This window comes from Xenopus laevis, chromosome 4S, assembly GCF_017654675.1.
Source record: "Xenopus laevis strain J_2021 chromosome 4S, Xenopus_laevis_v10.1, whole genome shotgun sequence".
Classification (NCBI taxonomy): Eukaryota; Metazoa; Chordata; class Amphibia; order Anura; family Pipidae; genus Xenopus; species Xenopus laevis.
The window spans coordinates 3,441,850-3,467,196 of NC_054378.1; the positions used below are offsets into that span (position 1 = coordinate 3,441,850).

At 42.5% G+C, this 25,347-nt stretch overlaps 1 protein-coding gene across 2 annotated transcripts in view; it reads left to right on the forward strand.

Annotated features, from left to right (window-relative positions):
- The window catches only part of chrm1.S (cholinergic receptor, muscarinic 1 S homeolog), a 56,391-nt gene extending 36,653 nt beyond the window's left edge, over positions 1–19,738 (forward strand). The window contains exons 2-3 of one of the 2 annotated variants that reach the window (XM_018260081.2): positions 15,513–17,180; positions 19,653–19,736. In XM_018260081.2, coding sequence (XP_018115570.1) covers positions 15,588–17,144 — 1,557 coding nt within the window. In that variant the 5' untranslated portion in view covers positions 15,513–15,587 and the 3' untranslated portion in view covers positions 17,145–17,180; positions 19,653–19,736. Of the gene's footprint in view, positions 1–15,512; positions 17,181–19,652 lie in introns of both variants that reach the window. The other variant, XM_041560794.1, reaches the window with a different exon arrangement.
- Positions 19,739–25,347: the final 5,609 nt, after the last annotated feature.

Consider the following 25,347-nt stretch of genomic DNA (forward strand, 5'->3'; position numbering starts at 1 on the left):
TGTCGCTTTTATTATTTTCTATATTTTTCAAAAACCCATGAAAAACATGAATTAATAGATTCTGTATTCAGCCACTAGGTGGAGCATGCAACAACAAATGAACAGCACTGAGAATCCTTTCAATATGGCATTGCTGCAAAAAACTTCCGACTGTTTCTTTTACTCGTATTATTAGAGCGACTGGTTTTTTTTTTCCGCAAAATTTTAATGAGCAGTAGACACGCTTTTTTACCATGAGCAAAATGAATAAAACACTAGCACTTGTATTACTACTATTAAGGGATGCACCGAATCCAGGATTCGGTTCGGGATTCGGCCGGGATTCGACCTTTTTCAGCAGGATTCGGATTCGGCCGAATCCTTGTGTCCAGCCGAACCGAATACGAATTTGCATATGCAAATTAGGGGCAGAGAAGGAAATTGCTTGACTTTTTGTTGCAAAACAAGGAAGTAAAAAAGAGAAGGATTTCGGGGGTTCGGCCGAATCCAAAATAGTGGATTTGGTGCATCCCTACAACTATTATTATATGTTATTATAAAGCAGCACTAGAGAATTGTTTTAAATTGACAGTTGCTAATCCTCTGTATTTAACTGAAATAGTTAACTAGATATAATGAGCTCTGTATAAACAACCCCCCTAAATCTGACTTGCAAGGCTCAAACATGGAGGCGCTCCAGTTTCCCTGTTTGTCCTGTTTAGCTTTAGAAATAACAACACCCATAGATTTTTTTTTTATTATTATTAAAACAACAGGCAAAAGTTGTGGCACAACCAGGTTTATCACACTCATGTTTAAGAGGGGTTAACTGTCCCTTTAAAGGACTGGTAACATCTAAAATCAAAATGATTCATTTGACATGACGGACTCTCCCCTCCTCAGAGTGATAATCGTAGAGAATAGAGTACGGGAATGGGTTCCTTATAGTTAGCGGTTAAACTGGAGAGATGGAAATTGATTCAGTATTATTAAGAAAAGGTTGGAAATTAAAGGCACAATAGCTTCACCTCCACCTGTATGTGTGTCAGTCGCAGGCATTGAGGTTTCATTGATGTTACACATTGTATTTACAGACAACATGCAGGAACTACATAACCCACAATGCATTGCACTGGGGTGTTCCTTTCCTTATTGAAATCACATGTGCAGGTACGGAATGCATTTTAGGACATTGCTTTATTACTCACCCTTCCTCCGAGGCTGAGGTCACACCTCGCTCCAGTCTCCTCAGCCATCCGTCCTGGGTCCTCACTTCTCCCTCCTCAGCCATCTGTCCTGGGTCCTCGCTCCTCCCTCCTCAGTCATGCGGACTGGGTTCTAGCTCCTCCCTCCTCAGCCATCCGTCCTGGGTCCTCTCTCCTCCCTCCTCAGCCATCCGTCCTGGGTCCTAGCTTCTCCCTCCTCAGTCATCAGCTCTTGCTCCTCACTCCTCAGGGTGCACATATTCAGACCTGCGCCCTGATAGTTACTTTTTCTGCCATTTCTTTTAGCCAATAGGTGTTTTAGGTTTTTAATTGCAGCAATCAAATTCCAGCTACAGCTGACGGCTGAGGAGGGAGAAGCTTGGACCCAGGACGGATGGCTGAGGGGGGAGGAGTGAGGAGCAGGACCTGACAGCTGAGAAGGGAGGAGTGAGGTGTGAAGTCTGTTTTGAGAAGGGGTGAGTGAAAAAGCAAGCGACGTTGCATTCCTCTAGCATAGGAGATTGCATACAGAAGATGGGTTTCCCCTGACGATGTCCTAATATGCGCTCCGTAAGCAGGGAATTGTGGGGTTTTGAGGATACAGGCTGAGGACAGATGTTGATACAAAGTACAGTAGTCAGACAGCTTAGCAAAGTAGTCAGACAGATCAGCAGGAGAGCAGGGGGCTGGGCTTAGGGAACTGTTCCAAACGATTAAAAATCATGAAAAGTCTGTATATTTTTTAATTGATGTATTTTGCAAAGTTGCTTGAAATTATGTTTACTTTTCAAAAAGCTTAAGTTATGTTTTTGTGGAGTTCCCCTTTAAGTCTGCTTAAAATAATTTAGACATGAAATAAACCCAATAGGATGGTTTAGCCACCAACATGGATTCCTGCAGCTTAGTGAGGATCATGGAAAAAAATGTTTTAAAATGATTGGCTTATACTGGAGTCTAAAGGAGATGGCGTTCTCATAATTCGGAGCTTTCTGGATAATAGGTTTTCAGATAAGGGATCCCATACCTTTATAGGACAGTATATGCGAAGAAGTAAACAGTGAATCGAAGTGAATTAAGTTTCAGAGTCAGTTGGGAGGGAAACTATGGAATGTGGCCACGACGTTAGCATGGGGCATACAAGACAAGACAAGGGTTAATCTGGAAATTGAATTTAAAAAATAGTAATTGAATAGTGTAAAAGGATTTTTGGAAAAGCAGCGCATATGTCTGATAGGGGAAAGTCTCAGGGAAGATAAAAGAAAATGGCTGGAGGGGAAGAAGAGGAGATTTGAACAACTCAATATCTTTACAGGGCAGACGGAATGAGCCACTAATACAGTTTTAGCCATGGGTCTTGGCTGATTTTAGGAATTGTAATAACATCAAGTAATGCCAGATAGGAATCGAAATATACTGAACAGCACTGGTCTTGGCCATAAAGCTTTACTATCCATCACCATCAGCACAGAGCTGGAGTCACGGCTATCCTTCCCATAATGGTTGGGAGCACTCAGTGGTAGAACTACCAGGGGAGCAGAGGGTGCAATTGGGCCAGGGCCCGTACCCCCTCAGGGCCCCCCAGCAGCTCGCACACACTGCTGATTTCCAGCCGCATCGGCCGAATTCAAGTCGAATAATCTGGCACATCCCGCACCAGGGCCCGCCCCCCTCCAGTTACGTTACTAGAAGCACTTAAAGGAGAACTAAACCCTAAAAATCAATATGGCTTAAAATGTCCTATTTTCTATAGTGAACTTATTGCACCATTCTAAAGTTTCAGCTTGTCAATAGCAGCAATGATCCAGGACTTCAAACTTGTCACAGGGGGTCACCATCTTGGAAAGTGTCTGTGACACTCACATGCTCAGTGGGCTCTGATTGGCTGTTGAGAAGCTAAGCTTAGGGCTCGTCACTAATTATCCAGCAGAAAATGACCTTCCCTGGCTGTAATATAAGCTGATGCTACAGGTTTGCTGATTATTCAATTCTGATGCTAATTGCACTGGTTTCTGTGCTGCCATGTAGTAATTATGTGTATTAATTACTAATCAGCCTTATATTGTGACATTTCTATTCTATGTGTACTGTATATTGTGAGTGGCTCCCTAAGCTCAGTAAGTGACAGCAGCACAGAGCATGTGAATCAGTGAATCAGCAGAAAAGAAGATGGGGAGCTACTGGGGCATCTTTGGAGACACAGATCTTTACTGCTAAAGGGCTGTGGTTGCCTTGGGCTGGTACAGAAGCACAAAACATCATGTACAACATTTCTACCTACTTCTTTAGTTAAGCTTTAGTTCTCCTTTAATGCAGCCCTAAACCAAATCATTCATTCTGCATATACTTATAGCAAATCAGCTTTATTTCTTTCCAGAGGACAATATTATGCCTCTAAGTATCTCAGCTCTCTCAGAAGATGATGCTAAATAAAGCTAATTTCCCACTGCCGTAAGCTGACAGCAGGGGACAGTAAATATGACAGCTGGAGAGAATTCCGTGCAGTGACAGTTGAATGGTCACTAAAGTGACAGGGCATGGAGGGCAGATTTCAACTTAAAATACAGATAAAGGCTTGTAAAATTAAAGTCAATAGCCGTTTTGTGGGCATTTTTCTCCAAATGTATAAAAGTCAATGGGTGTTTTTTTTTTTTTGGCGACCTTTTTAGTCCTCATGCATTAGGTTAAGGGCACACAGGCAGATTCGGCGAGATTAGTCGCCCCGGCGACAAATCTCCTCTTCTTCAGGGTGACAGTCTACCCGAACTGACTTCCACTACCTTCCCGCCAGCTATAATGAAAAATTGCCAGCGGGGTGGCACTCAAGGCACTTCGTTTTCCGAAGTCGTCTGAAGTTTCCTCATGAGGCAACTTCGGCGACTTCAGAAAACGAAGCGCAGTATTGCCATTCTGTCAGCCATTTACATTCTAGCTGACGGGAGGCAGTTCGAGGAGATTAGCCACCCGAAGAAGAGGAGATTCGTCACTGGGCGACTAATCTGAGCATGTGTCTCAGGGAGTCTCATGGGCGTTTTTTCTTATGGCGACTTTTTCAGTCCTAATGCATTAGTCAATGGGCGTTTTTTCTCCAGATGCATTAAAGTCAATGGGCGTTTTTCCTTTTTTGTCCAAATGCATTATGGTGGTGGTATTCTTCAAAACAACCTCGAAACAACTGTGAGTGATTTCGGAAATCCGAAGTGATCCCGCCAGCGATTCGTAAGCCGAAAAGTCTATCGCGTCAAAAGCGCCATGCATCGACGCTATTCGGACGCCCATTGACTTTATCGCTGGCGTAAAAATTGATGCGGGCGTCAATTTTCCAGTTTTGCAAATTTTTCTCCATTTTGTGGGAAATTCACACATTTTCCGGCGAAACGGGAGAAATTCGGCAGCCCTAAATCTCTGTCCTCTCCATCTGTTGTGAATAATCTCTTTATTATTATCATCATTATCCAGCCGTTCTGCTACAAGATGACTTTTATAAAAGGGTTATGAGTGTGTGACCGGGTCACAGCCAGTAGATAAAGGGGAGAACAGCATTAAATACAGCAGATTTGCACCTGTGCAGAGCAATCTCAGGCTCTGAAATATTAAGCTGCAAAGTTCCGGCTTTCCTCCGCACATTAAAGAGGCTAATGAAGTCACAGACTTCCTGTTTTCATCTTAAACCTCCAGGGCTAGGGCTTGAGCATGCTCAGTTTGTTCCTCTCTCCCTCCTCCCTTCTCTGTTGTAATCTGAGCCCAGAACTATGAGTGAACAGGGAGAGACGCAGGCAGGAAGTGATGTCACACCAAGCTAATATGGCAGCTGCTATGCTAAACAAATAGAAAGCTTTTTACTCAGGGATGGTAAAACATTCTGCAGAATAAATATAGCATTCTAGCTTGCACTATTGCGGCTAATCTATTGGCAAAAAAAATGCCTCCGTAGCTTTCCTTCTCCTTTAAACCAAACTTCTCACGAACACAGGAAAAGCATTGAGCATAATTATAGATTATTACATCTATGTCTGTCCTCCTAATGTCCCTTTTATGAAGGATGAATTGAATTAAATGGTAGATGTTCCCCTTCCTGGGCCATAGCAAAGTTTTACATGGAAAATCCACAATTAACGTTGCATTTCAAAAAGAATAGGAAGAACAAAGTCTGCACATTATTAAGAAGCCACGGCCTGACATAGCGGCACAAAAAAGGCAAAAATGATTATCAGAGGTATTAGTTACACTAATGGCCTTAGAGCTGACGCTGAAGTAACTCCCACTTATAGCGAGGGAAATGCTTATCTAAAACATCCCGTAAGAACCATCTTTTTTCCAAAGCTTCACCGTATTTGAAATATTTGAATTGATGATGTGCTATTTGTCGGCACTTATGGCAACAATTGTCCTTTTCCTTAACAGGAAGATATAGGGGGTTTGTAACTGGTAAATAGTGTTTATCTACAATCCATTTCCCCTAAAATAGACAGGGAAGGGCGAGGGCTCGACTTACTGTGTGCGCAGAACATTCCTTTTCAGCTTATTTGCATGAAGGAGTTCTGAATCTAGAACAGAGGTTGATTAATGTGAAGGGACGGCTCATATCCTAAGCTTAGATATACAGTATATATATTGTCAGTGATGTAAATAGAAGTTACTAGACCCCACAGCAAAATCATTGCACAGCCTCCCCATTCCCTAAAGTAAATATTCTATTTTGCATAAATATTATTAGATTATGCATCTCATGACTAGGGTTGCCACCTTTTCTGGAAAAAAATCCCAGCCTTCCTATATATTTATCTTTTTTCCTTATTAATAACATTGGGAATAAAATACTGGCAAAGTGGCAACCCTAGTCACCCCTGGTGAATCTTTGGTCTGCTAAGCTTCTGGGTCTGCTAAGCTTCTCGGTCTTCTAAGCTTCTCAGTCTGCTAAGCTTCTGGGTCTGCTAAGCTTCTGGGTCTTCTAAGCTTCTGGATCTGCTAAGCTTCTGAGTCTTCCAAGCTTCTGGGTCTGCTAAGCTTCTGGGTCTGCTAAGCTTCAGGGTCTGCTAAGCTTCTGGGTCTTCTAATCTTCTGGGTCTGCTAAGCTTTTGGGTCTGCTAAACTTCTGGGTCTGCTAAGCTTCTGGGTCTGCTAAACTTCTGGGTCTGCTAAGCTTCTGGGTCTTCTAAGCTTCTGGGACTGCTAAACTTCTGGGTCTTCTAAGCTTCTGGGTCTGCTAAGATCCTGGTCTTCTAAGCTTCTCAGTCTGCTAAGCTTCTGGGTCTTCTAAACATCTGGGTCTGCTAAGCTTCTGGGTCTTCTAAGCTTCTGGGTCTTCTAATCTTCTGGGTCTTCTAAGCTTCTCAGTCTGCTAAGCTTCTCAGTCTGCTAAGCTTCTGGGTCTTCTAAGCTTCTGGGTCTTCTAAGCTTCTGGGTCTGCTAAGCTTCTGGGTCTGCTAAGCTTCTGGGTTTGCTGTACACTGTATATAACAATTCTCATACCATGACCATAGCCAGGATATTCCACCTTTGCCATGAAACCATGTGCAAGTAATTCATTCTTATTAATTATTATACACTTAGACAGGTTGCACAGTAAGTGGTGTTTAGGGGGCTATATGGTCTCTTCAGTCCAACTGAAAAAAACTATTATTCTGGGCTTGGTGCCCCACACAAGAGGCAATAAAATTCTATGTATACACAATCCCAACAGATTGCTCAGAATGAAAAATGTGGTTGTTTTATGACCGATGGCACCAACGTGTGAAGTAGTTTGAGTTTGCCCACCCTGAAGGAACAGTGACTAATCATACCCCGCTTTATTGCCTCCTGCATCCCAGTGGGGCCGTATTTATATATATATAGGGGTGCCTATTTTTTTTTAAACCCTCCCCACCCTCAGCCACATATTTCCATATATAATCCGGTGACAGAGCTGAGAGGTGTAGGGGGGCTGAGGATGTATGCGGAAGTGACATCACACGAATGTTGTGCTGACATCACTTCCACTGAATATGTCGCGTGACGTCAATACGCACGACGCGTGATGTCAGCGCGACAACAGGTGATGTCAGCGACATAGGGGCGTGTTTATGTCCAATAACTAGGGTGGCATTGGACCTAAATACAGCCCTGGCCTAGACTACAATTCTTCCAATTCTTCGTCTCTTCATTTAGGGGCAGATTTATTAAGGGTCGAATTGTAAATTCGAATTCGACTATTCGGCACCTAAAACCTGCCACGTTCATGTAGAAGTCAATGGGAGAGGTCCAGTGACCCATTTGAAGATGTTAATAGTCTTCCTGAAATACAATTCAAGTTTAGTCTAATTCGATTCGAATCTGATTTGAGTTTTCGGGCTGGTAATATTCGTTACCTGCCTATGATTGACACAATAAATCTTTTCACTTCAACTATTTGATGGAAGATTGTCTTTATTTGAGTGCCTGCTCCAAATTCATTTCCGGTTGTCCTCTCCCTATGCTGAGGTCTCAGGGCGCTGCACCTGGGCCACTTCCCCTATGTGGTGAGTAATAATTCCACTTTATGGAGACCGTTTTTTGAAATCTTATTACGTTTTTGGCTCTTAACCATAACCTCATGGAGATTAGACCATTCCCTCAATATCTAGGCCATGGACCTAAGACCTTGCTCTAAGACTGATAGGCTTGTGCACGGTAATAGGCAGGGAGAAAGGTCAGAATGGTGGCTTTATAGACAAAGGAATATCTCCAAACCCTAAATACAGTTGTCCTGTCCTGCTAGATGGTGCAGTTAGAGTTGAAGCATGGCCTCGAGGTGAAGAACAACAAGTTTTTCTCAAGTCGATATAGGTTGCATTTTGTACTGTAACTGAGACTCTGATTAATATGCTACCATCATTCAGACAAACTACCATGATACTACAGTTTGTACATTGTCTCCACATTAATAAAGTTGTTCTTGTTGAAAGACCAGATATCAAAGTTCAGGACCTTGCGTCTATCTTTCCATAGCGTGTGATTCCCTGTTTAGGCTCCAGGAGAACCCCGGAATGGAATAGTTAAAAGAATAATCGGAGGGGAGTCCAATAAAAAAATATAAAAAAATGTAAATCATCTATATTTAACTAACCATGACATTTTCTGCGTGTGTATATAACAGTTTTTGAAAAGTCAAATAAATTTAGTAAAATAAACTTGAAAAAAGTGCAAAAACCTGTCAAAATACAAGGGTGAGCAATGACAAAGAGAATTCCGCGAGAGTAAATTGGAACGTTCCAGCCCGACTGCCTTTGCAACTCTTCAAACGGTTGAATCTCTGGCTCACTCGGAGCTTTGCACCATGGTGGTATTTTGGCCGATACCTACGTCTCCCTCCAATTCTAAACTTACTTTATAAGGACGTCACTGTTTGAAAAGCAGAGCTAATAAACAGCCTTGGACCCTTAACGCTAATAATTCTCTGTTCTTTACTTGTCTTGTAGAACAACTGTTACAACCTCTTACTTTATTGCATCCCATAATCTCACCTACTTTTCCATTTGATACCCTCCATTCTAGACCCAGCTGCTCTATGTCAACACCACGATCATAGACCATACCAACCACTAATGATCTGGTGGCCAGTGTCAGGCCCTGCTATGAAGCGTAAAGACATGGACAATTCTGGATCTCTGACCTGGTTGAGTTGCTGATGAACAAATCTATGGACTGCGTAGTCGCAATTTCAACCCAGTTCAATCAATCCATCATGGTGACCTTTGCAGTTGGGGGTCAGTGATCCCCATTTGAAGGCTGGAAAGGGTCAAAAGAAAAAGGCAAATCATTAAAACGATTAAAAAAAAATAACTAATGAAGACCGATTGTAAAGTTGCTTATTAATGGCCATTCTATAACATAAATAACTTCCAGTCATCAGAAAAAAACCTTTTTTTTCAAACCGCATCAGTTAATAGTGCTGCTCCAGCAGAATTCTGCACTGAAATCCATTTCTCAAAAGAGCAAACCGATTTTTTTATATTCAATTTTGAAATCTGACATGGGGCTAGACATATTGTCAATTTCCCAGCTGCCCCTGGTCATGTGACTTGTGCCTGCACTTTAGGAGAGAAATGCTTTCTGGCAGGCTGCTGTTTTTCCTTCTCAATGTAACTGAATGTGTCTCAGTGGGACCTGGATTTTACTATTGAGTGTTGTTCTTAGATCTACCAGGCAGCTGTTATCTTGTGTTAGGGAGCTGCTATCTGGTTACCTTCCCATTGTTCTGTTGTTTGGCTGCTGGGGGGAAAGGAAGGGGCTGATATCAGTCCAACTTGCAGTACAGCAGTAAAGAGTGATTGAAGTTTATCAGAGCACAAGTCACGTGACTTGGGGCAGCTGGGAAATTGACAAAATGTCTAGCTCCATGTCAGATTTCAAAATTGAATATAAAAAAATCTGTTTGCTCTTTTGAGAAATGGATTTCAGTGCAAAATTCTGCTGGAGCAGCACTATTAACTGATGTGTTTTGAAATTTTTTTTTTCCCATGACAGTATCCCTTTAAATGTGAACCAACCCCTTTTACGATACGCACCCGTCATTGTAGTTATAAAGCATTAAAATAAACAGGCTTTCCTTGTACAAAGCATTATAATGGGTTTATTATTCTAATGTACCAATGTTATTCCTGCCGTACCGAATTACTGTCCCTTTGCACCATCCCCTGGGCAGATCGACCAGTCCTCCTACTGAATTATAAGTCTACAGATGATCTGTGGGTGGTGATAAGCTGTTGGCAGAAAGCATGAGAGCCAATGTTCTTGACTTTGTATACACCATTACAAGCATTGATACTGGAATTCACATCAAATTTTGGAAACACGCACATTCATACACAGTTAGTCCAGTGGACTCACTAAACCTTCACTGTGAACAAGTAACGCAGAGCAAGGAGACCCTCTTCTGATTTCTACGTAAAATAACAGGAATCCCAAGAAGGGCCATAACATGGGAGATGTTAGAGGAGAACCCCAGGCATCTCACCAAAGCAATCAAACACCCTGTGCACTATGCACTTTTTTCAGTTCACCAGAAAAAATACTTTTTTTTCAATTTCCCCTATTTTTACAATTTTTCTAAAATCTTCAAAATGTTGGTGTCTGGCGGGTCAGTGATCCAGGTACGGATGCTGAACTGTTACGATTTGCTACCGTAGTTGATACATTTCTCAGCATGCCGACCTTGCACTCTTCTTCATGGGTGGCTCTTCTCTTGCTCTCCCCACCCGCCACCGTCAAATCCGACTTCCAGGTTTGTCTTTTATAGACGATGCACCCGCTCGCCCCGCCCCTTCTGTGATGTCATCTGTGGGGCGGTGCGGGTCTGTAAAAGCGTCATGGAAGTTGGATGCGGCCGGGCGCGGGCTAAGGTAGGGCGGGTTAGGGTCACCAATAAGAAGGTTAAAAAATGAAACTTTATACTTCAATATTTAAAAAACAGTCAGAAATAGAAAATAATAAATAAAGTAATTGAAAAATGTATTTCTGGTGAACAATCCGAAACCAGCTGAACTGAAAAAAAAGTGTTTGAAAGGTGCGCAACCCCTTTAAAGGCCCCCCCAATACACGGGCCGATAAAAGTTGCCGACAGACCGAGTTGGCCAGTGTGGGGCCTTTTTTTCCCCAATCAATATCTGGCCAAAAGTCGGTAAAAAAAAATCAGGCAGGGTAAAAAATCACGTTGGATCACAGCCGCATTTGTTCGTTGATGCCGTCCCGCGATCCAACCGTCTGTATTGCCTCCATTCTGATCTGATAGTTGGGCCCCTGATCGGATCAGCCCGATATCGCCCACATCAATGTGGGTTTATTGGGGAGAGATCCGCTCGTTTGACTGGATCATCCATTTGCTGCTACAGAACACTGCCCTCTAGTTTCTCTTCTCGTTGCTGCAACGCAGATCCCACGTGTAGGTATTAGTTGAATGTTGAGCACAAACGCTTGGAGTTTTCAGGGTAACGGAAGACATTTTTTGTTTTGTTTTTTCAGTTGGCTTTTAGTTCAGCAAAAAAAAAAACACTTTCTCCGCTTTATTTTTAACTTTTTACATATTATATGACTTTGTGCCCTTTAAAGATGCCAACGTTCCCATTTATAAAATGCATTTCAGTTTGCTATTTGCATTAATATTTCACCATTTTCTAAGTGGGTCAGTTCTGCGGTCGTTGGTATAATATTTAAAGTCTCTCAGTCTGTTATATGTATATATTTATACCTTTATTAACCCAGAAATATACTGCCACTTTCATTGACTAATCTACTGGGCAATTGGGCTTCATAGGCCATTAGCCAAGCAGCGACAGTGTTAATTCTCCGCCGCGCGGCCTGCCGAGCTCTTGAATAATAAAAGAGCCGTTTGAGTTCTGGAGTGGATGTTGTACGGCCGAGTGCTCTCAGAGTGCGCCCAGAAGTGCTGCTGAGCGACTAAGATCTGGGTTGTACAGACTTATTATACAGTCCAGTTGAGCGAAGGCTGATGAGAACTGAAATATTCATTAATAACTTATAAACAGCGTACGTATGCGACTTTAACCCATCTGGTTATGGAGAGGATAAAAGTATGGGTTAGATGTGGAGGTGTGAAATGTACACGGGGGTCTCCTATGGAACAGGGACCACAGAATGAAAGTCCGTATGAGGTTGAGAACAAGACAGATGGTCGGGTTGGTCTTTGTAATTTAACACACGGCACAGACAGGAGAAACTTCGAGTCCTTGGGTGTAACCTGCGGCCTTTGAATAATATTGAAACTGAGAATTTTAATTAAAACGTCAGGCCAGGGTCTCCATGTTCCTCACCCCCAAAGCTGCCACCGGAAATCGGTTGTTTGATTGTCCATTTCACCGGGGCACCTCTAGAACAGCAGGTTCGACATATAAAAAGATATTTAAAGGGATTCTGTTTTTTTATTTCTAAATGACACTGTTTACAAATAATTGACTGTACAATATAAAATGTCATTCCTGAAGCAGCAAGTGTATTTAGTTGTAATATTGGTGTGTAGGTGCATCTCAGCTCATTTTGCCTGGTCATGTGATTTCAGAAAGAGCCAGCACTTTAGGATGGAACTGCTTTCTGGCAGCCTGTTGTTTCTCCTACTCAATGTAACTGAATGTGTCTCAGTGGGACCTGGATTTTACTATTGAGTGCTGTTCTTAGACAGTGATCCCCGACCAGTAGCTCGTGAGTAACATGTTGCTCTCCAACCCCTTGGATGTTGCTCTCAGTTTCCTCAAACCAGATGCTTATTTTTGAATTCCAGGCTTGGAAGCAAGTTTTAATTGCATAAATACTAAGTATAGTGCCAAGGAGAGCCTCCTATAGGCTGCCAGTCCACAAAGGGGCTACCAAATAGCCAATCAAAGCCCTTATTTGGCACCCAAGGCACTTTTTCATGCTTGTGTTGCTCCCCAATCCTTTTTACATTTAAATGTGGCTCACGAGTAAAAAAAGGTTGGGGACCCCTGTTCTTAGATCTACCAGGCAGCTGTTATATTGTGTTAGGGAGCTGTTATCTGGTTACCTTCCCATTGTTCTGTTGTTAGGCTGCTGGGGGGGAAAGGGAGGGGGTGATATCAGTCCAACTTGCAGTACAGCAGTAAAGAGTGACTGAAGTTTATCAGAGCACAAGTCACATGACTGGGGGCATCTGGGAAATTGACAATATGTCTAGCCCCATGTCAGATTTCAAAATTAAATATAAAAAAATCTGTTTGCTCTTTTGAGAAATGGATTCTGCTGGAGCAGCACTAATGCGATTTGATTTTTTTCCCCCCATGACAGTATCCCTTTAAGACTATCCCACCTACCCCAGGGTGACACTGTGATGGCGACTGTTCCTGTCCTGCTCTTATACAAGCGGACAAGAGTAAATATGTAAAGCAAGACGTGCTCTGGCAGAATTGTGTCATGGCATAAAGATGAGAATCCCTTAACGCTTCCTATAAAGAGATGGAACTACCAAATTCCTCTGCCAACTCTGCTTCCGTTAACTTGACATTGGGGTTTATGGTTTAGGCTTCATAAAGTCTCCCAAGTGTCTCCCATACTGAAGATCATATTTCCCGTGCCAGAAGCCTGTAGCCCAGGGCTATGAGTGGAGGGATAATGTGCCAAACTAATAGATATTTAGGACCTCCAGCCTTTCCTAGGCATGACGTCATCATTTCAAAATGGTTCCGCTCAAATTAGAGAGAGTTCTAAGAGATACCCGATAAATACACGAAGAATCGTAGATAGTAGTGATGGGCGATTAAATTTGCCAGGCACAAATTCGTGCCAAATTTCCACTGGCAAAAAATTTTGCAAAACTGCCACGAAAACTCCCCGGCGTTAAAAGTATCTTGCATCAAAACCCATCGTGTATCAACATTATTCTGACGCCCATTGACTTTAACATGTGCTTCAAAATTGCCGTTTTCGTGAGTTTGGCGGGAAATTCAAGAATTTTTCGGTGAAACGTGATAAATTTGCCCATCACTAGTAGATGGCACTGCTTTGGATCATCCCATAATGATGCCTCTACTAAAACTCAGAACAAGTCAGAATCACAGATCTTAAGGCGGCCATAGACGTAACAATTACGATCTTTCTTGGAAAAGATGTTTCCAAGAAAGATTGTTGGATTCAATACACACGTGTAGAGCTGAATGGTCAGATAGACATATAGAAACAATAGAATTCTACCTGTATCTGACCATTCAGCACTAACAATGGCTGATGTTTAGGTCCCTTCAAAGGCACCCGACATGCCCTTTAAAGCAAAGCCCACTTTCTCACTTACTGACATCAGCTGTGGAGCAACAGCAGGTACCGTGGAATGTGCAATAATAGACGCATGACCCGGTGCAGTAGGAGGAGTTAGTTTCATGCGAGCAGTTCTGTTTGATGAGGAGGAGCTATAGGAAATTCTAGTGCCATATGTTACACGTTGTGAAGCCCAGATACTGGTTCCAAGCTTCTTCTTTATTTCTTTCCTTGACTTCCTTCTTGATTTCTGCATTTTGCATGTGAAAAACCCATCCAACCACTTCTTTCTCTCCATTTTGCTTCCTGGAATGGGGTGGGGGTTCCCAACGTAACTTCTTCCTCCAACAACAGAGATCATAAATTCTTTTTTTAGTTACAGATTACGGGAGACTCACAGAGCTGAGAGAGAGAGTAGGGTGAGAAGCAGAGTGTGAAATGCAGAAAGATCTGTTAATATCAGCCGAGACAGGGAGACACAATGTGGAAGGACTAATAAGGACCTTCTAGAGTGCAGGAGAAGTTGGGCAGTAGGGTAGAGACAGTCAAGAGCTAAGGGCTAAATTATGAGAAAAAGTAAGATTTGAATGGATTAAAACTGAGGACTTCCAGGTGCTTTACTGTAATATTTGTTATTTATGTAGTCCCCACATATTCCACAGCGCTTTGCAAAGTTCAGTCCCTGCCCCAGTGGAGCTTACAGTCTAATGTTCCTATCACATTTACAAACAGTAGAGTCAATTTTATCAGAAGCCAATGAACTTGCCTATGTTTTTGGAATGTGACAGAGAAACATTAGCAGAGTGGTATCAAAGAGAGGTAAAACAAGCCTATACAAGGAACCAGTGTTAAAGGCATACTGTCATGGCAAAAAATGTTTTTTTGGTTTTTTTTGGGGTTTTTTTAAGCTGCATCAGTTAATAGTGCTGCTCCAGCAGAATTCTGCACTGAAATCCATTTCTCAAAAGAGCAAACTGATTTTTTTACATTTGATTTTGAAATCTGACATGGGGCTAGACATATTGTCAGTTTCCCAGCTGCCGCCAGTCATGTGACTTGTGCTCTGATAAACTTCAGTCACTCTTTACTGCTGTACTGCAAGTTGGACTGATATCACCCCCTCCCTTTCCCCCCAGCAGCCAAACAAAAGAACAATGGGAAGGTAACCAGATAGCAGCTCCCTAATACAAGATAACAGCTGCCTGGTAGATCTAAGAACAACACTCAATAGTAAAATCCAGGTCCCACTGAGACACATTCACTTACATTGAGTAGGAGAAACAACAGCCTGCCAGAAAGCAGTTCCATCCTAAAGTGCTGGCTCTTTCTGAAATCACATGACCAGGCAAAATGAGCTGAGATGCACCTACACACCAATATTACAACTAAATACACTTGCTGCTTCAGGAATGACATTTTATATTATCAGTGTAATAGTGTCATTTAGAAATAAAAAATACATCATAACAATCATAGAAAATTCTATATTGGGCTGTTTTATACCTTCTAAATACTGTAGATTTTTATATATATATATATATATATATAACATTGCTGCTTCCTACACTGACGTCATGTTTTCTCTTCTGTTTACAGAGTTTTGTTTTTTTTGTGGTGGACAAAGGCCGCACAATTTTGGGATAAGAGAGATCTTCCAAAGAAAAGAAATTTATGTTGGCCCTGCAGAATGATGGGCAAGAGATGGTGACCCAGTGGCCTTCAACCATGAACAGTACCACAGTTACTCCACTGACCCTAAATGCTACAGAGGTATACGATCCTTTAGGTGGACATGCAGTCTGGGAGGTGGTCCTCATTGTTATCACGACGGGCATCCTTTCTTTGGTTACAGTAATTGGGAACGTCCTTGTTCTTTTAGCTTTCAAGGTCAACAGTGATTTAAAAACAGTCAACAATTACTTCCTGCTCAGTTTGGCCTGTGCTGATATCGTCCTTGGTGCAGTATCCATGAATCTATACACCACATACATCGTTATGGGGAGGTGGGCACTGGGCCCTGTTTGCTGCGACCTGTGGCTGGCGCTGGATTATGTTGCAAGCAATGCATCTGTTATGAACCTGCTCATCATCAGTTTTGACCGATACTTCTCTATAACACGACCGCTTACATACAGGGCTAAGAGGACACCAAGGAGAGCTGCAATTATGATTGGCATGGCATGGTTCATCTCTTTTGTACTATGGGCTCCTGCCATAATATTCTGGCAGTACATTGTGGGTGAGAGGACAGTGAAACCCACCGATTGCTCCATACAGTTCTTCAGCCAGCCGATCATCACCTTCGGCACTGCTATTGCTGCCTTTTACCTACCGGTTACCATCATGATTATATTGTACTGGAGGGTTTACAGAGAAACTGAGAACCGAAGCAGAGAATTGGCAGGGTTGCAGGGTTCAGGGACAGAGCATAGTTCACACCCGCCGGCGTTGGGTAGCGTCAGAAGTGGAAGTAGCAGTGGAGCTGGAGAATCGGAAAGATTATCAAGAGGGCAGAGGACAGTGCCAAGACCTAAGCAGCCATGTTGTTTCCCTCGACAACTTACTTCTAACGCATCTCTGCGGAGCTACTCGCTACACCGGAGCAATGGCAGTTGTAATACCACGGAAGATGCGGCCTCTGCAGACTCTTCCTCCTCTGAAGGAGACGATCGTCCGTATGAAATGAAGAACATCTGTTCAGCAGTCATACGGCTTCCCATCGTCAGCTCTGTGATAGGGACACCCAAAGGCTCAAGGGGATCCAGTGACACTTTGGGGAGAGTTGATATTGAAGGAGAGAGCAATGGTGGGAAAAACGAGGTTACAAGGAAAACATCGAAGGCGCACGTGACTGCTCTGCCATCAACCGCCATCAAAGCCAAGTACGAGAAAAGTCGTCATGGGAAGAGAAAAAGCAACTCTCTCATAAAAGAGAAGAAGGCAGCAAAGACATTAAGTGCCATCTTGCTGGCTTTTATTTTGACATGGACTCCATACAATATAATGGTGTTAGTATCCACATTTTGTCCGGATTGTGTTCCAAAGAAATTATGGGAGCTAGGCTATTGGCTGTGCTATGTCAACAGCACAGTCAACCCAATGTGTTATGCGCTCTGCAACCGATCCTTCCGACGCACTTTTAAAATGCTGCTTCTGTGTCGGTGGGACAAGCGCAAGTGGAGAGCACACAAGCATCCGGCACCTTTCTTCAGAACCCCATCACAATGAGAGGTGGGAGGAATAAACTGCAACTAAAGGAAATAGGTCAATATATTCAGTACTGTCATTTTAAGAGTAGCAATTAACTATTTTGTTCATTACAAAGAATTGCCTTTTTAATTCCATTTTTTGAAGATGCCCTTTGCCATTGAGATCCACAAGTTCAATCCCCAATAAAACTACCCATGAATATTTTATTTATTTTTTTTTAATGTAAATATGAGTGTTAGTTGCTGAGCATCCCTTATTGTATCTCTGTATTGAGTTTTATAAGCAATTGCTATTTCGTGATCACCTGTGGGAAAGCAAACATCTAATTGGCTGTTGTGGGCGGTAAACTGGATGCAACTTTTTTAGGCATGCACTGAATCAACAATTTTATGATACTGCATAATCCACCAATAAACAACAAAACCAAATCCCAACACAAATTTGCATATGCAAATAAGCACTTTTTTAATAGGGCACATCACCTTTAGTTGTCCAGTATTCAAAAGTTAGGTGATCTTAAGGGTTTAGATTCATTTATCAAAAAAAAAAAAACTGGGATCCAGCCAAATCCTCAAGTTATCCCAGTGGGCCCTGACCATGTTGACCTGGTGGACCTTGCACAAAAGTTGGCGCAAGTTGGTTCATTGGTCAGATGGTGGGGTGAATGTCATCCACACAGCAGGGAGGTTAATGTAAGTTATCTGTGGTCATGGTTGGTCCAGTCAGTGGTGGTGGTGGTGGGTTATCTGATGTAAGGTTCTGTGGTGGGCCCAAGCAGGGCCAGATTTACATAGTGAGCGCCCCTAGGCCTGCTGTTGCTTGTCGCCCTGTCGCCTCCCCTTTATTCAAGTAAATTTTTGCAGCAATTGGGATTGGCACACGGAAAATTTAAAAAACGAACGTTTTTCCTGCTCATCCCCAGTGTTTCTTAACCAATGTGGGCGCGGTGGTTGGGCAGCATGGCGCCCCCTAAAATCCTGCCGCCCTAGGCCAGGGTCTTGGTGGCCTTTCCACAAATCAGGGCCCAGGCCCAAGGGTCCCTAGTTTAACAATGGAACCAAATATGGAATTTATTGGATCTCTATTTTTTCTCAGAGATTTTAGTCTTGTTTAATCAAGAGACTTACACTAATCCATTCTGCTGCTTGCTTTAATTACTGTTTTCTGTTGTAAGAGAAAGGTCACTGAATTAAAAGGGATCACTGTGACCCACCCCAAATACCATAAGGACCCATAAGTTAAGAAAACCTATTCAACTTGAACCAACACCCTCAACATTCCAGAGCTAAAAATCAGAACCACGAGCATTTCTGCAAATCCTGCAGAGAAATTGACTAGTATAAACAATTCCATGAAGAATAATTATAATTCAGTTATCATCCTGTTATAGTTACAAGAACAAAACATTTTAAACCATGGGCAGTTGAATAGGAATCACGCCGAGTATGGCACACTGTGTAAGAATAGTGTAAGAGTCATCTGTTAAAGGGATGTGTGCCATGGGCAATAGAGTCTCCATTCAGCAGAACAATAAACGGATTTGCATAATAGAAATTGGGGAGATAAGCCCCATAAAGAGACAAAAGTAATGCTGTTACATGCGCGGTACCTCCAAACTTTTTATTGTGAGGAATAAACCAAACGTTTCAGGAGTCTCTCACTGCCTTCCTCAATGGTAGAGTGCACAAGTGTAAAAAGAAAATACAAAAACAGGTATAGGATCCCTTATCCGGAAACCCGATATCCAGAAAACTCTGAATTACGGAATGGCTGTCTCCCATAGACTCCATTTTATCCAAATAATCCAAATTTTTAAAAATGATTTCCTTTTTCTATGTAATAATAAAACAGTCGCTTGTACTTGATCCCAACTAAGATATAATTAATCCTTATTGGAAGCAAAACCAGCCTATTGGGTTTATTTAATGTTTAAATGAATTTCTAGTAGACTTAAGGCATAAAGACCCAAATTACAGAAAGAGCCGTTATCTGGAAAACTCCAGGTCCCGAGCATTCTGGATAACAGGTCCCATACCTGTAGCCGTGTCCATATTGTCCAATTGACGTGCAAGAAATCAGCGTTTAATTTATAGTCGAAAATTACACACCGATTTATTACACGTCAATTGGACAATATGGACACACGAGGGGAGTGGAGACACCTAACGGCTATTTGTATGTTCTTTATCTGTATTACACTTGTCCACTATACCATTGAGGAAAGGTAGAGGCTCCTGAAACGTTTGTTTTTTCCGCACAATAAAAAGTTTGGAGGTACCGTGTGTACACCACATTTAACAGCATCGCTTTTTCAATTCTTTCTTGGCTACTACTGTCATATAACGTTGGGTCACGTGATCGGAGGAAAGTTTACAACGTATCGTGCGTGTTTTTTAGATTTATTATATTCCATAAAGAGCTCTACAATTTGTAATTTCAACAATTTCTTATATTCCAACACTGACTCTCTCTTTGGCAAAAAAGAGAAAAAAAACAACTAACCATGCTCTTCTTACTTCTTCCCAGGACCGATTACTTTAAAGGACACAGATAAAGTTCTGCATTAGTTGCATGTAGAGCTGGATGCCAGATGGAGTCTCCCTGCTTGTGTGACCCAAGATGATGGCAAGTAACGCGGATTCCCCTAGATCACAGGGGGCGGAAGAAGGAGTACAGGGAGGTCATGCTTTTTGTAGCTACCCCCGTGAGCACTACTCTGACAATGTATTTGAGGCAAGTTCTCACTGGTTTCACCAGGTCTTGTACGATATACAGAACTCACCAGAGGACCAGTTGTAGTTTGGTAGATGGAGAGACTCGCTATTCAAAAGGTGATTTATTCATTTTTGGAAAAAAAAAGGGATGCCTGATATGCCAAACCAAACAAAGACAGGCCAAAGAACACGATAAGGATATTCTACTGTTTACAGAGCTACGGGAGGGGCGGGTTGTGTATTTATTCTAAATTCAACAAAATAAAGACTCTTATCACAAAGTCATCGGATGTAGTTCTTTATGCAAAGTCAACTTTGCCCAACACTGTCTGGCGACTGCACTGCCATCTTGTTTGCTTCTCTCTGAGCTACCACAGGCTAAGAGGATGAAATGGATCTCTGCGACAGTTATCTTCCTGCAGGTCTATGGTCCCCCAGCAAACACGTCCCTCCTACAGGTTCCTACAGGTTCCCCTATCTGTTGTCCTGTTTTACAGACATTTGGTTGGTTGAAACGTGTGCCAATGCCATTGTACAGCCGACAATGTGATTTGAACTATAAGGCCAGCACTGTTCCTCTAACATATGTGGCCATCAGTCTTTTTGATCATTTACATCTTTGACCAAAGCCATAAAGCTACATGTCTCCTCCTTTGTTATGACACAATGTATACCCTTGTTTAAGTGGAGCCTGCTTTCTATCTATCTCCCGTTATGTAGACTGTTGTAGTAAACTCAAAGAACCCCTTGAGTGCACCAGACAAAGATGGATTAAGACTTAACTTGGGTTCCGGGTGGTACTAAAGGCATGGGCTGCTTGGAAGCTGGCCTATTTTCCTTTAAGTGGCCCATTCACTTTTTACTATGCTTTTTGATTGATCACCATTGCTTGTATTCGTTTAGCCTTGAAATGACTTCCATGCAGCATTTACAGTATATGACAAAACAATGAAAGCATAGTATAATGTATGTACCAAGAAATTCCACCCACAATATATCCAACAAAACACCAGGAACCCCACAAGACCTCTGAGAATGATATCACATATTGCAAGAACAGAGATGACTAAACAAAATGACATCAAATACATAAAAAAAAATCAGAAAATTAAATAAATTAGTTATCCTCTAAGAATGATGTTTTTCCAAGGCCCTATGTTTTATTGCTTGTTCTGAATCCTCCCCTGAGAACTTTTGAGAAGTATCTGAGATCCCTCAGGTGAACATAATATGTTTTCACGTATTAACGTTGGGCATGGAGGTGAATTTGATTTGTCCCATGTACATTTCTGTCCATATGTGAAGACCATACCCAAACATTGGTAGGTTGGAAAGGAAGAGTAGACATTTGCATATTAAAATCCAGAGGAACCTCATCATAGAATAAAGTAAAAGAGATATTTGAAGAAGGTAGAAGTTTGTCACTCCATTGTCATTTAGGTTCTTCCATCTCATTGATCTCAGGGGTTAGACATAGTCTAGCACAGTGATCCCCAACCAGTAGCTCGTGAGCAACAATTTGCTCCCTTAATGTTGCTCCCAGTGGCCTCAAAGTAGGTGCTTATTTTTCAATTCCTTGGTTGGAGGAACATTTTAGTTGCATAAAAAACAGGTTTATGGTTTAACAGAGCTTCTTGTAGACTACCAATCCATATAGGGATATCAAATAGCGAATCACAGCCCATACCAGGAACTTTTTTCATGCTTGTATTGCTCCCCAACTCTTTTTACATTTGAATGTTGCTCACGGGTAAAAAAGGTTAAGGAAACCTGGTCTAGCACAAGGGTCCTATATAATTTTATGAACTAGAATGACCTGTTATAAAGAGTGCCCTAATGGTGCTCTCAATCATAGACTGCAATACCACTTGCCCCAGATGCCTTACGCAGCTCTGTATGTTCATGAAGTAAATAAAGTCCACCATATGGGTCACTGACTGAGAGCACTGCAGTGCGTAATGTTGGACACAATGGCCATGTTTTTACCCATAATGCAGCTTCTCTCCCATAATTCTAGAGCCACTGTCACCAGCCTGACACAATTGTGGTCAAAATTGACAATTGTGCCGGAAATTAGAAAAAATTTCGAAAGTCTAGTTGGTGTCACTTCTATTGTGGCTGAATCTTTAGGTGCAATTCTACTTTGTCTATTGACGCAGCCCATACTGAGAACTGGCAACCAGTAGCTCCAGGATTCCCTTGTGTCCAGGCCTGGATTTGTGGGCAGGCCACTTAGGACGGCAAAGATTTAGGGTGTCATGCCCCCCGCTACCGGCATCTGAACTGGGGACTGTCAGTTTGAATCTGGTGCTGGTGATTGGGATCAGCATAGGCAAGTAGTTGTGTAAGGGGGGTAATGTCCGACCAATTGGGGGTGCAAGGTGTACTGAGATTGTGTACGAGGGGAGTAGTGTGAGTGATGGGGGGTATTGGAGGAGAGCGGCTAGTTTGAGGTCTGGACCTGCCTGTGTCAATAGACGCATTTTCTTTGGAACTGAAGGTGGCGCAACCACACCAAAGTGCATGCAAGAACCTTTAGTGAATGCCATTTTTCATGCAACTGACTGCTGCCAATTTAACAGCCCACGACTGCACATGTTTGTGAGACCAGTTTGTGGTTCAGCTGATCAACTTGGGTTAAGTCTTTTATGAGATTTCACATCTAAATTTTTATCTTAGATTCTACTGCCAGTACATTTCTGTTTTCCCCGACACATATCAGGCGCATGAACCCTCCAACGCTCTAACACAGAGAGATATGTGTCACATTGATTTTATCAGCCCTATCCTGCCCCTGGGTTTCCTAGAAAGTACATGCACCCCGTCAGCTAAGGACTAAAGGCTAATCAAGATGTCGGCTGCAGGATTGGCTCGAATTTAATTCCACCTAATGCTGGACTAAACATTAAAAGCTATTGATCCCTTACAAAGAAATTCCTTTTGATAAACCCAGAACTGTTTTAAAAATAGACACCAACTTTTATGGATGTCAGGGATCATTTTTTTTTTTGCTTTGAAGTCCGATGTTGGGTGAATGTCTGAGCTGCTCTGTGTGAGGTCTCTGCGCATCTCTATGAAAAGCTCATCTTCCCGTCTCCGGCCAATAATGTTCATTTTGTATGTTCAGATGCTGCGGATTTCCCTAATGAAGCCTAAAAGCCGCATGAAAAGCGCAAGGCTGGCTGGACTTCCGCAGTCGGATGGGAACTAGGAAGGTGGAAATATTCGCTAGGGTTATTTTGCTGCTCAGGTCAAGCCTTCAGATAATAAAATAAAACAAAAGAAAATAACCCCAGCTGCCAGATTGTTGGAGAGCTCATCCTTTAGGTTTTATGGGTTTTTTCTTTATGAGAGAGTCAAGGGTTTCCCATTAGACCCTGCCACCAACCAAGATATAATATACAGTCGATGCACCGAGCACCAGTCTAGATATATTGTAGTTTAGTGGGAGCACTTACCGGACAATAAACTAAATAAAATTAAATTTTTTATACTTTTACTGGACTCCACGGTGCTCCGCTGTTTTTGCTTTTACTGAGCACCAGTCTACCCGTTGGCACCATATTGGCCATACAGTCAATACAGGTCATTTATGAACACAGGTGCGGTTTCATAATGAACGTTTCCCCCAAAATTGCAGTGTTTAATTGTGGCAGCGCTCGAGTTGTGTTGAGTCCAATATAAATTGAGTGCACCTAGCATTTACTCTATTTCCAATAATGCATACTCCTGCACTCTTTTCAGTAGTAATAGTAATATTTGTGGTTAAAAGTCACTTACTGTACATTACATGGAGGCAGGCCCGGACTGACAATCTGTGGGTTCTGGCAAATGCCAGAGGGGCTGCTTTAGGATGCCATAGAAAGTGACTATTAAGTGGGCTGGTTCTAGTTGTTTGGGCCTCTGTGTACTAGGAATGCCAGGGCCTATTTTGAATCCCAGTCCAGCCCTGCATGGAGGTAGGAAGCTCAGAGTATTTTTTCTAGGGATTTTACTATTGAGTGCTGTTCTTAGATCTACCAGGCAGCTGTTATCTTGTGTTAGGGAGCTGCTATCTGGTTACCTTCCCATTGTTCTGTTGTTTGGCTGCTGGGGGGGAAAAGGGAGGGGGTGATATCACTCCAACTTGCAGTACAGCAGAAAAGAGTGATTGAAGTTTATCAGAGCACAAGTCACATGACTTGGGGCAGCTGGGAAATTGACAATATGTCTAGCCCCATGTCAGATTTCAAAATTGAATATAAAAAAATCTGTTTGCTCTTTTGAAAACAGGATTTCAGTGCAGAATTCTGCTGGAGCAGCACTATTAACTGATGCGTTTTGAAAAAACAATGTTTTCCCAAATATCAGTGCCCCAGAAATAATTGCTAGGCAAGAAGACAGATATACGGATATAGAGTGGAAGCCATTGGCGTTAATCTTCTGTAACAGGAGAATCCCCTTAGCTATTACCCTAATATAAACGTTAGAAGCACAAACATCTATAAATCTGCCATACATTGGGTGAGCAGGAGTGACCCGACACCCAGCAGGTCGAAATAATAGGGACTCATTTATTCAGCAGCTAGAAGCCTGCAACATAAACTCTCTACATTTAAATAATGACTTAAACACGCTATTTTTGGATGGTTTACGTTCTCACCAGGCAGCTAGTTAGTCCATGCCTCGTCGGCTGTGTCATTTTTGTCTTCCATCTCTTGCTTGGCTCCTTGTTTGTTCTTGGCCTCAGATCTTCCTCCCCAGTTGTTACTGGACAAACCTTACTCAAGCGCAATCCACTTCTACAGTCAACTATTCATCTTCCTAGAGATACGATCAGATTCGGGGAGATTTTGTTGCCCTGTGATAAACCGCCACTTCTTCTAATGTCCCCAAACTGCTCACCAGCTACAATCTAAATCGCCAGCGGGATGGCACTCGGAGTCCTGCAGCGGGTCGGGTACCCGCGGGTTACCATGAAAAAACCTGCAGTACCCTGCGGGTTGCAGGTAGCAGTTTCGGGAAGCGGATATAGACGCGGGTCGGCGGTTCGGCAGGTCACGGGTTGGGGCACAGGTCTTCTCAATAGTGAGTTTTTTTCTGATGATGCCTACTTCTGATGTCACTTCCGGTTTACAATGACAGCACTTTACATTCTAGCCGGCGGGAAGGCAGTTCGGGGAGATTAGTTGCCCGAAGAAGAGGAGATTGGTCACCAGGTGACTAAATCTCCCCAAATCTCCACGTGTGTCTCTGCCCTAAGGGTGGTGGCAGACGTGGCTACTCTCAAAGATTAGTCGCCCAACAACAAGTTGCATTACGAGGAAAATCTCCGACGGGAAGGCTTTTCAGGGAGATTAGTCGCCCGAAGAAGAGGTGATTTGTCGACGGGCGACTAAATCTCCCTGAATCTTCGCGCGTGTCTCTGCCCTATAACAAATGTGGCACGACCCTCAAATTGTTTAAAAAAATGTATTGAAAAAAATATTAAAACTTTTAAACACAATCCCACTTTGAAATATGAAAAA